This window comes from Zootermopsis nevadensis, unplaced genomic scaffold, assembly GCF_977971745.1.
Source record: "Zootermopsis nevadensis isolate Lab colony 2312 unplaced genomic scaffold, Znev_1.0 Znev_ptg000010l, whole genome shotgun sequence".
NCBI lineage: Eukaryota > Metazoa > Arthropoda > Insecta > Blattodea > Termopsidae > Zootermopsis > Zootermopsis nevadensis.
Genome location: NW_028259142.1, coordinates 6,215,357 through 6,231,070, shown reverse-complemented (window position 1 = coordinate 6,231,070; position 15,714 = coordinate 6,215,357). Strand labels below are relative to the sequence as shown.

Here is a 15,714-nt window from a genome sequence, read left to right as displayed (position 1 = left end):
GTATGAAGACAAAGTAAAATAACTAGCTGGATATTATTTATTTATTGTCACATCAGAACACCAAGGAATTGTAATTTAGAACTGCACAAACATGTAAATCTCTGTCTAAGTTACCAATTGGTATTTTTCTTGTTGTATAACATGATTGTTTAAATTAAAAGCTGAATGACTGCTATCGTAAATTTATTAGTTCCTCCATTTATCCCTTTATTGTATTCTATTCATAGTATTATCTCCTTATCCTTATCCCATACTCCTTCATATCCTTTCTAACTTATAAAGATAATAATTTAATGTAAATGTAATTATATAAAATGTTAACTGCACTCTGCTATTCCAACGTTCTCGTTCCGTTACTAATAAATCTACTTATAAAAGCTACCTAATGGTTGTAGCACTTATAATATAACAATTTCCCACGTACCATTAATACACAGAAATTTGAGACCTCTGTGCGCACGCAAATATGCATCAATACAAACAAACAAACATAAGATATTGTTTTTATAATACAGATTCTGCCACAAGAATAGGCTAATATCTATTAATTTTTCATTCCTATTTTCCTTAATATTTACTTCATCTGAAGGAATTATGACGACATGAGACGAATATTGGGGCTAGGTTTGCCTAATTAAATGTGTTGAGTTGTTTGAAACAATTGTCTGACGCAATGTTGTTTATTAAAATGCAAGTATTTTATTAATGGGTGTGAAATATAAAGTGCGTAAACACGAAGGTGGGTTAGCACTTAATGATAAAAAAAATAAGAACTGTTTATTATCGCTGTTCTTCGTCCCTAGTTCCGTAGAATTAGGGGAAGTACAAGGAGGAGAATAATGGAAGGTAAAAGAAATGGAGGACCGAGGAGAACAGGGTACAGCCTCTTAGTATAAATACTAAATTTGTATTACGTTTGATGTTTCTGTTTGAACGGAAAACCTGAAAGAATGTATGATGTGACATATATGATATTGAAATATGCAATAGGCCACATGCACTATGGGAGAAAAGTTACAAAATTTGTGTCAAAAGAGATAAACAGACCAGCTTTCCTGTAATTAATGGTGCTGTACCATGTTCAACGGAAATCTGTAATTAATAAATGTGTTTATCACCGAAAGACATTTGGCAAAAGTGCAAATATCATGAAGACGAAGAATTTACAGTTATGTTTATGACTACTTTTTTGTAAACGTGATTGCGGAGTCACCGTTTTTAAAGGCCTGTCATATGTTTCATGGCCAACCGTCGAATACAACAATTTCAGAAAAGTTTTTTATTTGCAAACAGAAAACTTGAAATTATTTAAAGATACCTGTCTAATAATGTGTTTCGATTATTGCAGCACTCTTAAAAAGAATCAAGTCTGTTATTTTATGCTTTATTCCTCAAGAAGTAAGAAATAATTCAACTGTTAAACAAATTTTCGTCAATGAAAAAAAATGGATCGAAAATTGTTAAATCATCCCGATACTGGGCACTGTCCAGACCCAGTATTAATAATCTATGACCCATATTACCTATTTGTCTATATTATATTTTTATCCATTCACAGTACGTGAAATTCTCTATGAAATCGCTGTAATAATATTACAACAGACGACAGCTTTGTCCTGGGTTATTCTTTGAAGTTAAGGGCGTATTATTTAAAATGGTAAACAGAAAGTATGGTATATTAATTTAAACTGAAAATTCTACATCCGTAATTAAAAATGAAGAATAGAGCAAGTAAGAAATGGTAAATGTTACATGAAGAGAGAACATAACACACTTATTTCTTGTGCAATTTTCCCCACTCACTTGTAAATAGTTCGTCTAGGCTAGATCAACTTGTCGTTATCCTCAAAGTGTTGAATTATTCACATAAGAACAAGAAATTGAATTGCAGTTTCATGTGGTCTATCTCTGAAGAATCAACAGATAAACAAATTACGTTTATCAACTTATGCGTGTTCATTTAACTGAAATATAACACGTGTAAAGAATTAATAAAGCAATTAGAGAGGATCATTTTCAATAGACGCTTTAGTAGCATTCGACCTTAACCTCTGAAACTATTCGAATACTTGACTGAAGATGTTTATGTAAAGTATACTTATATAACAAGGTATGAAACAAGGTTCATTTACCCCGAAGCTAAATTACGATACCATATTTAAATTTCATCACAGTCACTATAACACTTTAACCTTTCTTGATATTCTAAGAATGTAACAGAATTTAGGACGTTTTGTGGATTTGGAGATAATCATTATTTGTTCAACCCAACTGACATCCTTTCCAAATGCAGTGAGATTCTCCATGCACGTATTTTTTATCTTGTTTCTCTTGTGATTACAGTGACGTAGTAAACCTAAAATAAGTTGCATGATCATCAACATGCAAAATAACTAAGTACAACAGTGGTCTATGATATGAATGTACGTGACAACATATTTATACAGATAAGAACTTCAGGATTCTTATTATTGGGAATTTAGCGAACCTAAAACATGGAAATAGAAGGTCTCCTGAAACATATTTGTATTATTTGCACTTCCGGGTTCAATGTTCAATCAGTAAAATATCTGCTGGCATAATAAAAGGATTCTTCTCATATTCTACACCCACGGCCACATTTATCCCTGCTTAAAGACTAGCGGGACGCAAGATTTTAAGTTAACTAAAATTCAAATTTCAAGGCAAATTATTACGAACTATATCAATTTATTGTCACTAATAGGTTCACATATTATTCAACATTTCTTCAACAAAATTAGTCATCATTCAGTGAGACATTTGAATTTACTTTGGAGTTAAGAAATCTTTCAATATAAGATTTCTTTGCGATTTGTATGCACCACTTGGAGTATTTATTAGTAAGACAGGCCTTAGTTTGACGTTATTCGCAGTGATATGTACTGACAGATACTTATACCATTAACAAAACAGGTTTTCTCATGAGACAGCTATTTCTTATCATACAGAACGATATATTATTTTTACAAGAAATGTATTCCAATCGTATAAAATATATTAGAAGGGCTAATGCGATCTGCCGACTCAGGGTTTAGAATACCTGCTTCAGATTCTTAGTTACTTACTTATGTTATTGTTTTAATTGTTGTATTTATATAGATCTTTCCTGTATTCAGAATAATATGAAAGCCGACACACATCTGTGACAACTGTAAACAAAACATGGATGGGTATATAGAGGTTACAGTTATTCAACATAAAAGAGAAAACTGAATTCCCGAATACATTATATACCTATAGAGAGTTGCAGACTTGTTTAATCTTATTTCCAAAAAAATAAACGAAAACAGCAAACGCGGAATAACTTAAAACGTCGTTTGAATAAAAATTTTCCTGGATATTATCAATCGTCTAGTAAAATACGTTTTATATTTTACTAGACGATGGATAATATCCAGAAAATTTTTTATTCAAATGACTCTTCACCATCGTCAAGAATTTTTAGATCTGAACTTAAAACGTAGTTAATGACAGCATGGATAATATCCAGAAAATTTTTTATTCAAATGACTCTTCACCATCGTCAAGAATTTTTAGATCTGAACTTAAAACGTAGTTAATGACAGCATGAATACTTAAATTCAATTATCATGTCATTAATATCGTAGCTAAGAACCATAAACACTCAATAAAATTTAGAAATCCCGCCATTTTCATGTACCTGTGAAATGTATTCATATAAATGGGGCTTAAAATTTTCGGAATCTGCCATGTATTAATTTTTAAATACCTACTCATGTACCCATAAGCCTTTAAATGAGACATAATTTTTGCAAACCTATTTAAGTTTGGCATGCTGGACAAAAAAAATCTTTATTTTCCGGATGTTTCTGGATACATCACGCCATGAATTAAACCACTCCTGGCTCCTTCTGCTGTTGTCGTACTGAAGAAACATAAAGGGGATGAGTAATGAGTATGTAAATTTGCGTAACGGATTTAGAAACTGCGCACTACAAACTACTTGAAATGTTTACTCTTCCTTAAGATATTGGACTACAGAAGTAAATGCGTGTTGATATATTGCAGAAAGTCAGCACTGTGGTCATACGTAGCGAAACGTAACAAATTGTCTGTTTGTGTTTCATTCATTAGACAACATATATGAAAAGTTTTAGATAAGCTCAATGGGCTTGAATGAGACTTGTCTTTTACAATATTTCCTTCCACTTGGGCCGTTACTAAAAAAATACGAAAAAGACCGGTCTGGCGTTCATGTAAGTTCTGATTTCGAATCCCATCTGCCGAGTGGCTATAGTAAGTGGGACCTCGTACTTTTCTCGAATTCTTGTACGGGAGTGCTATGATAGGTCTAGTACTTTAAAATAGGGCCTTACCATACCTCGGGGTCTACAAGCTGAAAACAGAGTTCGATCGGAGATGATTTCAAGTGAGGTAGATGGAATAACACAGCAGCAACTGTCTCACTGGGTTCTTCGATTCGGTCACCAGCCCAAGAGGTACGGGATAACCATGACCAAGCAGAACATTATCACAACCTCCGTCTTAAGTTTGGATTATCATCTGACACTGTACTTGGCTCGTCTCAAAGCAAAGACAATTAATTTAAAAAAAAATTAAAAATATTTTGTTTAGCATCAACCTACGTATTTCTCTCATGACATTAGATACAGTAACAGCTGTTAAAGAGACGTAGTACAATCGAAGAAAGTAGAATCATTCATTTCATTTCGAGAAAGAAAACCTTGTCACTAATGCAAAAATTTATTAAATTTATCATGGTTCCATATTTGCGTATTTACGTTCGAGGAATAACAGACTTCATGTTTGGACAAAAATTAGGTTAAGTGATGTCAATTCTAAGTTCGATTTTGAGAGATAGGCTTACCACACGCTATGAATTTTACGGGTTTTATTTTTTATGTTTGGAAAAAACTTGGATAAAGTAACAGTAATGATTATTTTTTTATTTTAAAGGGCATTTAATGTTGTGTCTTTTAAATCTATTTTAAATTTTTTCGCGATTTATTCCACAGGTTAGCTTTGATTCTAAATGTCAATATATAAATTACTTCGCTACAGCAAAACATTTCAGTATGATTAAGACGAACTTTCAGTGGGACGACAGCAGTGACATTAATTCACTTATGTTCAAAGCTGTACTTCCACTTTTCTTCCAACGAAGAAACTCTTCTTCAGTTCGCTCCCTTCACCTCCTGTTTACCCATTAAACAGCAATAAATCATGTTTTATTCTGGTACATGCATTAAAGATGTGTTGGTTCCTCCCCTGCACCCCACTACTGCAATGCGCAGGTTCTGTGCTAAAATTACAAAAGACATTGGACATATATTGACTGGTCCCCCACTTTCCAAATTCTCTTGTCCCCCACTTAAAGAGTACATTATGAAAATCTGAATGATGAAATACCATTTTGTGTGAAGCTGTGTGTATATATAAATACAGCGACCCTTCTATCTGCAACACAGTTCGCTACCAGAAACACACTAACCAAGACGATGAAGCTGGTAAGTGCTGGACACCTTCATCTTAACAGTGCTACAGTGAATCTTGCGTTCTTCTGCGTAAGCAATTTCACTGCGTTAACTTGGATAAAACTCAAATTGTACAACGGATCCAATAAGCAGTGAAGCATCTATTGAGTTTTTTTAATATTCCGTAATAGACATCACGTTAATTAATTAATTAATAATTACTATGGGTCGACTAATTGTTTAACGTAACGTGCATACAAGAAAATGAGTGAAAGAATGTATGTGAGCGTTTAATCCTGTGTACAAGGAAATTTCTGCATGATCGAAGTTTAAAATATATTAGCTGTTACTTGTTGTGAAGAAGGAAAAGTGCTTTTGTGAGTTTGGTTTTACTAGGCTAATTTACGTATAATAACAATTAAAGTATAGAATATTTATTTACGTATAAAAATTCGTCTTCAAGAAGTTTGAAGCTCTTGGTAGCCTTAATCTGCTAGAAAACTTTTAGCTTTTGAGACTCTAGACCGTTGTCAGGGTTCCTTGAACGGGGAAGTTGAGCCGTTGCGAGGCTTCCATTTTCACGGAGCAGCACAACACAAAATGAAACCCATGTATCCATCCACGCTTCCAGTGCACTTCGAAATCCAAATTTCTGCGTTCCTGCGGTTTAAACCCACGCCTTACAGCTCGGACACTGTGACAATTTAAAAAAATAAAACACACTTTATGTTATGCCCCAAATGGAACGTAAGAAAGAAATCACTTGAAATAGGGATAATTTGTGGTAATTAAAATTATTATTATGAATGTTTAGTAGGAACGGCGAGTTATCGTTGTTTGTAGGTGCTTATTCACCACGGAAATATCAAACACGGTAGGCTGTACCGCAGCTGGAAACAAATGTGTAATCATTCCAGTCAGAATAATTGCTGATAACTTTGGTGTTCATGACATAATTTTAGTTAGGTATTTATATGGTACTTGTGTCAAAAGACTTTTAACATGGACTTGGCTTGCAACACGCATCATGAAACAAAATATACACAAAAAATTTATGACTAAATCGCATTATGATAATCACGAAGAAGCTTGGAAGCAGACATTAAAATTTGTCTTTTGGCCTCAGTGTAACAGCTGGAGGAACGGAAAGCGGTAAAGCAGACAGCTGTAATTGTGGCATTAATGCGACGTAGTAGAATGAGGAAATTAATAGCATTACAATAAAATTATGATGTTAATCAAGTATCTTTAATTCAGGTGGCTTAAAAATTTAAGATGTGCCTAATTTATTTAGATTTCAATTAAGATTCTCATTCTATAATATGTTAAGAACTCATGTGATATATGATATTACAGTTATCTGTATTATGTAGAAGACAGTGTGATGTTTCCTTGATTAGACTCGTTTTTGATCGAGTTCACAGAGGCTGAAAATTTCTCAGTAATAATTCTACATGGCAAAACTTACAAATGTCGCTACCATTATATAGCTTTTAGTTTTAGGTCTAATATAAATAATGAAATCCAGGAAGATCGTAGTACGTAAGCAACTGATATTTTGCACTGTTGCTTTTAAGTTTAAATGGGTGGGAAAGAAATACGGGAGATAGTAGGTAAGGTGATAAAGAAAGGCAAAGTGATTACGAATTAAGTCATTTGGCGTTGAACTTCAACATGTCTCATCATTAGAATAATTATAATAATGAACCAATGACAAAATAATAACAAGAACAATATATTAATCCCACATCATCGGATGTCACTCCGCGTAATGGAAAATTTTATGAATCGAGTGCGTCAATTTTGATGGACGTCTTCTGACGGGTGTCATTTCTAAGAAGTCAATTTGTCGTAATATTCCTCAATTATGGCAATCACTTGTCTTAAAATTCATATTGCCTTGAATAAATTTTAATAAATTGTGGTCGACTGGTGTATATTTAAAAATGATAAATGAACGCTGTCCCAGTCTGTGTAATAACAGGTAGTTGATTATGTAATGTATAATTAGGCACGAAAGTACTGCCACACGTTGAATGTAGTGATCTTGAATAGTTTCCTGGAAGACGACGAAGCTAATTACATTTTTGGGAGCAATAATTTAATAATTGCTGCATTCATTTTGTTCCAGGAAAAAAGGTAAACCGAATATTGTGTTTACTTTGCAGATTATTTAAAATTAGAATACATATAATAAATACTTATAATATATGTAGGGTATGGGCATTTAAAATCCAAATAGGAAATATAGGAATATATTTTATCAACACAGAAACAACCAAATAGAAAAGAAATTTATAAAATTTCGTCAAAGTTATTTAGGTTAGGTTTATGTATGTTACATTCCATGTCTTAATTGTACGTATATATATATATATATATATATATATTTATTACTTTAAAACTTTTAAGACTGTATTTAATTTATGCATTGGTTATAACAGAACTATTGTTCGATACTCGAGTGCAATTATATATTTTGTTCGAAACACAGTATAAACTGTGAGATTTTCAAAAGTAATTTAAGCCAACAGGTATTAAAAATACAGATAATATACGGCTCCTTAAAGACTGTAATCTAATTGTAAAATATTGAACTTTAATAATATTATTAGACTTACTTGATAGGTGAGAATAAACGCGGCTTCGGTAGATAAAAATTATAATGCTAAGGCCCAATTAAATAGATATTTTATTTGTGACACATGACACGCTTCATAAAACCGTGTATTTTTATTTACAACAATTTACGTCTTTGATTCTAGAACCGCTTATAATAAAGAACGCTACGGGACATATTTTTAATCATATCACCCCAACTTCGGTCACCAAACCAATTGCTGAAGCTCCACATTAATGTTAATCTCTTATTAATTTCTCGGTTTTTTAAGTAAAAGTTTTCCAAAATATATAAAATAAGCAAACAAACAAACTATTAACACTATAAATGACACTAGTGTCATTTATAGTGTTAATAGTTTGTTTGTATTCTTATTTTATATTCTAATACACTACACGGTATGCAAAAGTTTTAAGATTTCCAAAATATATTCTCCTCCAAAATTATGTAAGCATTTCTCATTTTCTGCCCAGCCCGTAGTAGCCTCTTACATTTCATTCAAGTAATATTATATGACAACGGACGACATGATCATGTAATCTCGTAAAGAGTCTACTTGCTTCGTCCCTCTTAGGTTCAAGAACGTCTGTCTTCCAAAACGTTATGATATTCTATGAAAACAAAAAATGCAGAAAAACGAAATGAAGAATTCGGGCAGTTTAATTAAAAGAAGTGTGTTTTTAAATTGAGGAAGATGAGTTGATTACACAAATAAATATGCCTTCATGCTTATGATATTAATGCATTTTAAAATTCATTCTAAACACGTTATTTATCTGAGACCAACCCACAATTCCGGCCCCATTTCCGTGACAAAGTTATTTTCTTGAAGCCTAAAGAAGAATAGGTCATTTATTCTTAGGGGTGCTGTAATAAATAAATAAATATAAATGTATGGATTTCCTGTTGTTTTGTATGGGTGCGAAACATGGTCTCTCGCTCTGAGGGAGGAACACAGATTGCAGGTGTTTGAGAACAGGGTGTTGAGAAGGTTATTTTGGCCTAGGAGAGAAGATGATGGGGCATGGAGAAAACTGCATAATGACGAACTTAAAAATCTGTACTGCTCCCCCAATATTGTCAGGGTGATTAAGTCGAGAAGAATGAGATGGGCGGGGAATGTGGTACGCATGGATAGGACAAGAGGTGTGCACCGAGTATTGGTTGGGAAGCCTGAGGGGAAGAGACCGCTGGGGAGACCTAGACGTAGATGGGAGGATAATCTCAGGCGCGATCTATGGGAGATAGGGGTCGAAGGAGACTGGATTTTGTTGGCCCAGGACAGGGTCCGGTGGAGGGCTTTGGTTAATTCGGTGGTGAACCTTCGGGTTCGGTAAGCCAGCTAGTTAGTATGGATTTCCTCAGAAATATTTGGCAAATATTACGTGCATAAAAATGTATGTTTTGCGAAGACGTATAAACTGCCACGCACTTCGTGTCTCCGTCTTTCAGATAATCGCAGTGTCGTGCCTTGCAGCATTTGTCCTGGCCGCACCCCAGCAAAAGGACCCTGTTCCTATTATAAAGCAGGAGAGCCAAGTAAATGGAGACGGATCCTATTCCTATAAGTGAGTATATTGGATCTGACCTCACTAAAGTAGCTTTGAGATTTCATGTTCTTACTACAATAGCGGTTGGTTTGTAACAGCGGGTGGACTTGTAGATTGATATCAACGTTTCGCAGAAACACACAGTTTTATTCAGCCCTGAAGATGGAGACAGTATGTCCTTCAGAAACATTGGTATCTGTCTACAAACCACACGGAGTTACAACCAGGAGACCAATATTATTACTGTTGTGGCAGACAAAATATTAATTACGGTACTTCAGAAGAAACCATGTCATAGACAATGATAAAACTAAGGAGCAGTAGTTAACAAAACATGCCACCCGATTTAATGTTCAACAACTCTGTATTTTGCGCACAAAGTGTACATATGGGTTTTATATAATTTTAAGAAAAAATAGCGATTATTTACTTAAACATCATGAACCAAACAATCTTTGTGATAGAAAAACCCATTGTTTGTCTTTGGGTCGGAAAATGAATTTTTAAGAATTATGTAAACCAGCTTCGTGCTTCGGAGTATTAAGAAGAATATTGAACAAAAATATCATATTAGTGTAATGTATGCACATTCTGATATTCTGCACAAACATTCTAAGCTAAATAAAATACAAACCAAACCACTGTCACTTATCTTGTACAGATTGCAATCGATCAACATCGCTTTGCGTTCAGACTTCCATCAAGTGATTCTCGTTACGTCCATTATAAAGTAAAGTTATATTTTACATGTATGAAAGTATCCCTCCTTAAACTTTTCATGAAATAAATGTTTTCACTGCCAAACACAGCGATAAAGTAATACATCTTAAGAAAACAGTCAACTACCGGCCATCGAGACAACTGCCAACATGCAGTGTGATCGCCGTCTTCTGGGTTCCTGCGCCGTGTAGTCTGGTAGATATTTACCGACGTTTCAGAGGTCATACTGCCACCGTCATCAGAGTATGAATATTTCTGTCTTCTGGGTTGTTGCGCCGCCTAGTCTGGTAGATATTTACCGACGTTTCAGAGGTCATACTGCCACCGTCACCAGAGTATGAATATTTCTGTCTTCTGGGTTGTTTCGCTGTGTAGTCTGGTAGATATTTACCGACGTTTCAGAGGTCATACTGCCTCCATCATTCGCCCTGATGATGCATCTGTATCCTGCACCTTTTCCTGATTCTCATCTTCATCATATGTTTGCTTTCTTCTCATTCTCCAACCTCTTCTTATCTCCTACCGTTCCTCATCCTACTTCTTCTTACCTTCCGTCTCAGTTGAGATCATTTTACTGGGTCATTCGTCTCCCTTTGTCTTATTCGATGTCTTAAACTGCGCAATTATGATTCAGGTACAAAATGTCTTTGCCAAGTGTGACTTTTTAAAGCTGATACAGCCAAATTATGTGGCGGAAACATTTTTTAAATGAGTGTAGACATCATAGTTCATCTTTCATGATGCACAATAACAGGTCGTCACGCGGGTAATACAAAGGTAGAAAAATTAACATCTCGAGAAATGTGATGGAGCTCTTTACGTCAAACGCCAACAGGCATTGTTACTGTCTCGTTTGACTTACGCGAGAGCTTGGCACGCCATAGTTTCTCCGACCCTTAAACCATTATTAACTATAGCCACGGAAACATATAGTGAGCGCAAACCTCAAATATCTGGCTAACAACTTCTGGATGGCTGGAGCTGGCTAACGATGTATTTTAAATTTTTGGTTCTATTTGTTCCAGTGCATGGAGTACCATTGAATTAATAAAGTAAAATTTTATATTTTCCAGTTATTATATTATTAACCGGGCTAATCAGATATTTAACTTTGTCAAGGTTCAGACTACACTGATGTCCGATAATTTCTTTGTACGTGGGAAGTCCCTCATAAAGTTAAATAACTTGTCTGTAATCTGAAGCTTTCACGGCGACTTAGTACAATGAATTCTTCTCTGGCTACCGGCCGTGTAAGGTGGTTTAATGGAGGAAACACCAGTGTTTCGAGAATCATCTTCGTCCTCGTCCTCAGGGTACTAAAGTGACCAGAACGCCGAGAATAATTCAATGTCAAAGCCTTCAAATATACAAGTGTCTTTCTTTTTAATTTTTATTATCTCGAAATTCAATAGAATTTTCTGTTGTTTTTGGCCCAGTGAACAAAGTAAAGACAGCTCCGTAGTACAAGTAGGGATATACAAGTCTAATTCTACTCTTACTTGGAAAGATTTTTTCTGCGTACACGAAAAATTATCCCAACAGTTGGCAGAAATGTTTTTCTTACACTAGGCGCAATACTTAAAATAGAACGAAAATGTATATTTTTTTAATTTGTACCAAAGGGATGAGTTTTACATGCACTTAAAGGCGGTTATTGTGATCGAGTTCGAAAATAAAACTTATCTGTACAACGTAGGTAGGTAGGTGATAAATTGTTATGATTATCAGTGTCACACCCCATCTACTTAACTCCAAAGAAAGGATCATGAAGCTGTTTAGCGAGATCTTTCTGGAAGGGGAACTGTATAGAGCAATTTATGGATCTTATCGAGTCGAATCGATACTCGGTTGCGAGATTCGTACCCATTCACTTGAGCTCCCACGAGATTAGTTCATATAATCGTCAAGTATCTAAGTTTGTAGGTCACTGTCTTCTTGTTACTTGGTTATTGCAAATATTGACGATGTTAAACTTTCCGCTTATTTTGGTGTTAATCATACACACAACACCATAAATGAAGGTTCATTCCTGGCCGTATGACCGCGACTGGTTATTCAACATTTTCTCAGCTTTCATGCATGTAAGAACATATTTTTTAAAAAAACGCCATGCATTGTGAAGACAACTTCTTGAACAGCAACACACATATCACGTGCTGAAATCAGCTGTTCGTCATGATCTCACGTTTCACAGCTGACGGCTTTATTTTCGCTTTCGCAGCTTTGAAACTGGTGACGGCACGAAGGCGGAACAGTCTGGCCAACTGAAGAACTTCGGGCCAGACGATGACGGCGAAGTGGTGACGGGAAGCTTCTCCTACGTGGCACCAGACGGCGTTACGTACTCTGTGACCTACACAGCAGACGAAAATGGCTTCCAACCGCAGGGGGCGCATCTCCTGCAGATTCCAGAGGCAATTGCCCGCTCCATTGAGTACAACAAGGCTCATCCAGAAGAAGAGAAGACCCGCAAATAAACTTAATCATCTCCCAACTATAACTAAAGATGTGTGTGTTAAACTTGCTCGGTATGAAAATTATCATAGTTCAGAGTCAACATAAAATTTCTGTTCAAAAAAGCAAAATATAATTTCTGTCTACAAGCCATAGAAACTACACTTTGGACATTAGACTGTGGGGTGTATATTTCTCACTATGTGATGGAAAACATACGTTCTTCTTTAAAATCTTCCCTGTCCTAAGTTTACTGACAAGTACCGAACATCAGAATATTATTCTCCTTCTATTTGTATACGCTCAGACCCAAGAGTGGGTTTCTAAAATTAAATATCGGTGCTGAGTCAAGTTTCCTTAGGTTTTGTCAAGTACACGAGAGTGGTGGTTTACCAATCAAGTTTTCAGTACATGTTTTGTTATAGAACCTGAGTTGTTAAAAATCTGAATTATACGAGTACGGTCAATATTCGATTTTCGATATTTCTCGCTTTCAGTGGGTTCAATTTAGGTCAAAATTAAATGACGTTTATTGCAGAATACATAAATTACGGTTACATTAACTACTAATTTTGTATGAAGCAGTCAGGAAACATACAATCGGATCTGATCCATTTAAGACATTGCACAGAATGTACGAAGAAAGGACTTCATTTAAAAATGACGTGGCGGAACACGAAGTCCCACCTTGCAGCGTCCGTCACAGAAGCGCCTAGTCTTAGAGCAGCAAAGCCCCTAAATCCATTTTCTCTTCGCTTGTATTCATTTGACACACATTATTCGATAATGCTGTAAAATGGTTACTGACATAAAATACTCATTATAACAATAAAACAGATCTAACTTCATGAGTGGAGTTTAGTGCACTATGAGTTTATCCATTTACTTCTGTGTGTCCCTCTGCCTTCTTTTTTACAACGATTCGAGGTTTATATTGACCTCGCTGAGGATAGTCAATTCCGTCAGAGAAAGAACTTGGGCGAGAAACGATGAGAAATTAGTGGCAACCAAACACAGCATGTTGTAGGTAACAACTGCTTTAACTTAAGGTTTTCTCTACGCTCTAGCGTGAGCGTCTATGTCCCTTCGACCCGTTTCTTACCTTGGAACTAAGCACTCTATATGGACCGGGACCATTGCACAACAATGGGAAACGAGATCATAATTGGACCACATCTTTGTAACAATGGGAACCGAGGTCATTGTTCGAAAAATTGATGATATAATAAAAACGAGGTCTTTTTTGGACACATTGTTAAAACGATAGATAATTGTTGGCTCACAGCAATTACCTTGCATTACACTATCGCAACAATTAACCTCCATACTATTATTATTGATGATGTTGTTGTTGGTGGTGGTGTTTCTACGTTCAAGCAAAAGTGGTCTATGTTCTCAGTGTCTTCGGCGGTGGTTATCATTGAAGCAACCTGCTGGCGTCACTGCTTTTAATGTGTCATGAAGATCATCTTAGGAATTTCTGTGTACAAATGCACCTTTCCAATTTTCTTCGTGTGTTAATTCAGAAATTTTATGACATTCTATCAACGATTGTAATCACGTAGCATCGAAAGAGATACAACAAGTTCTTTATAGGCTACAAGGATAATGACTGGATAATGGCCTACGATTCCTAGGCTTGCAGAATGAAGTTATAGACATGTTTATAATGTCTTACAATACTGTTTTATACGGCGATTTGCCATTTTTACGTTCATCGTAGAGCAAATTTATACGTGCGGTTAGCGTATTGATGCTTAATACGCCGTCAAACTTATCCTTTTCTGTCACTTTGATTTTTAGGCGAGACTTATTGGTACATTTAAATCATTTATGGGTATGATGTAAAATTATGTCTGAACAGTTTCTTGATATGTAGAAATAAATTGGTCTTTTGGAGATTTTACTTTGTGAAAAGTTACATTATGTCACAGTTGGCAGCACTTCATTTAAGGACATTCATTTCACATCCATCTGCTAAAAAGTTTATTCTATTAATAGCCCAATAATACCAATTATTACTACACGATCGATTGACTACATTTAACAACTATTGGAAGCATTTTCAGTGTACAAGGCACTAAGAGAAACTTGGCGTCTGATTTTTGCTACTTATTATAGTATTTAGGCTGTTTTTGTGGACGTTCATTTAGATATCTATACAAATTTCGATGACCCTAAAGTATATCTCGTTGTTAGAGTTTAATCCGTAGTTGAGTTTCAAAGCATTAGGTCACATTAATGCATAAACTATGATTCAAAGCAAATTTCAGCATTACATTTGTCGACGTAAACACAACGTTTAATAACAGACATATTTCAGGTTACAAAATCTACTGGGCAAAAGATCGGGCATCTGTTCCTGACAGCTACACGGATTTCTCCCTTTAGCACTTAAGTTCAGGCTGGATGTGGGGCTCATCCAGTGGGTACCCGGAAGTCCAAAGCGGCCGAGGCGAGATGTTTACCACTAGCTTGTATTCACAGCTGATGTCATAAACGTAAGGAGTTAAAATCCATTCGTCTATGGCTCCTTATACCTTTGTGTTTAATTAAGTACAGGGACGACATTATACTGGCTTTAAAATTACCACACCTTTTCGCATTGCAACATCCAAATGACTTCGTAACACTCAAAATGAATGTGTATTTCTGCAGTGTGAAGGACATTCATTCTCTCAGTAAGTAGACCTGCTTAACATGGCAAATACTCTACTGTCCGTGTAACATGCTGTAGAGGTATAAAGGGACAAAAGAGTGAGTTGCGAAACATAAAAAGAGTGTGTATAAAGAGAAAAATCATGGCGGCGAATTATATCTGGTGGCGCCACTTTTATTAGATGTTTCCAAGGCTTCGCTTACTCGTTTTCTGATAAACGAAGGATGAAAGCAT

The 15,714-nt window shown here is 35.4% G+C and overlaps 2 protein-coding genes across 3 annotated transcripts in view; one reads left to right on the top strand and one right to left on the bottom strand.

Annotated features, from left to right (window-relative positions):
• Positions 1–15,714, bottom strand: part of LOC110835981 (folliculin-interacting protein 2) — a 490,121-nt gene that overhangs the window by 338,670 nt on the left and 135,737 nt on the right. The window lies entirely within an intron of this gene.
• On the top strand, positions 5,385–13,669 carry LOC110840268 (cuticle protein CP14.6-like). Its single transcript, XM_022085176.2, has 3 exons — positions 5,385–5,510; positions 9,550–9,665; positions 12,589–13,669. The coding sequence occupies exons 1-3, from the start codon at positions 5,502–5,504 to the stop codon at positions 12,842–12,844; spliced, it is 381 nt and encodes a 126-aa protein (XP_021940868.1). The 5' UTR covers positions 5,385–5,501; the 3' UTR covers positions 12,845–13,669.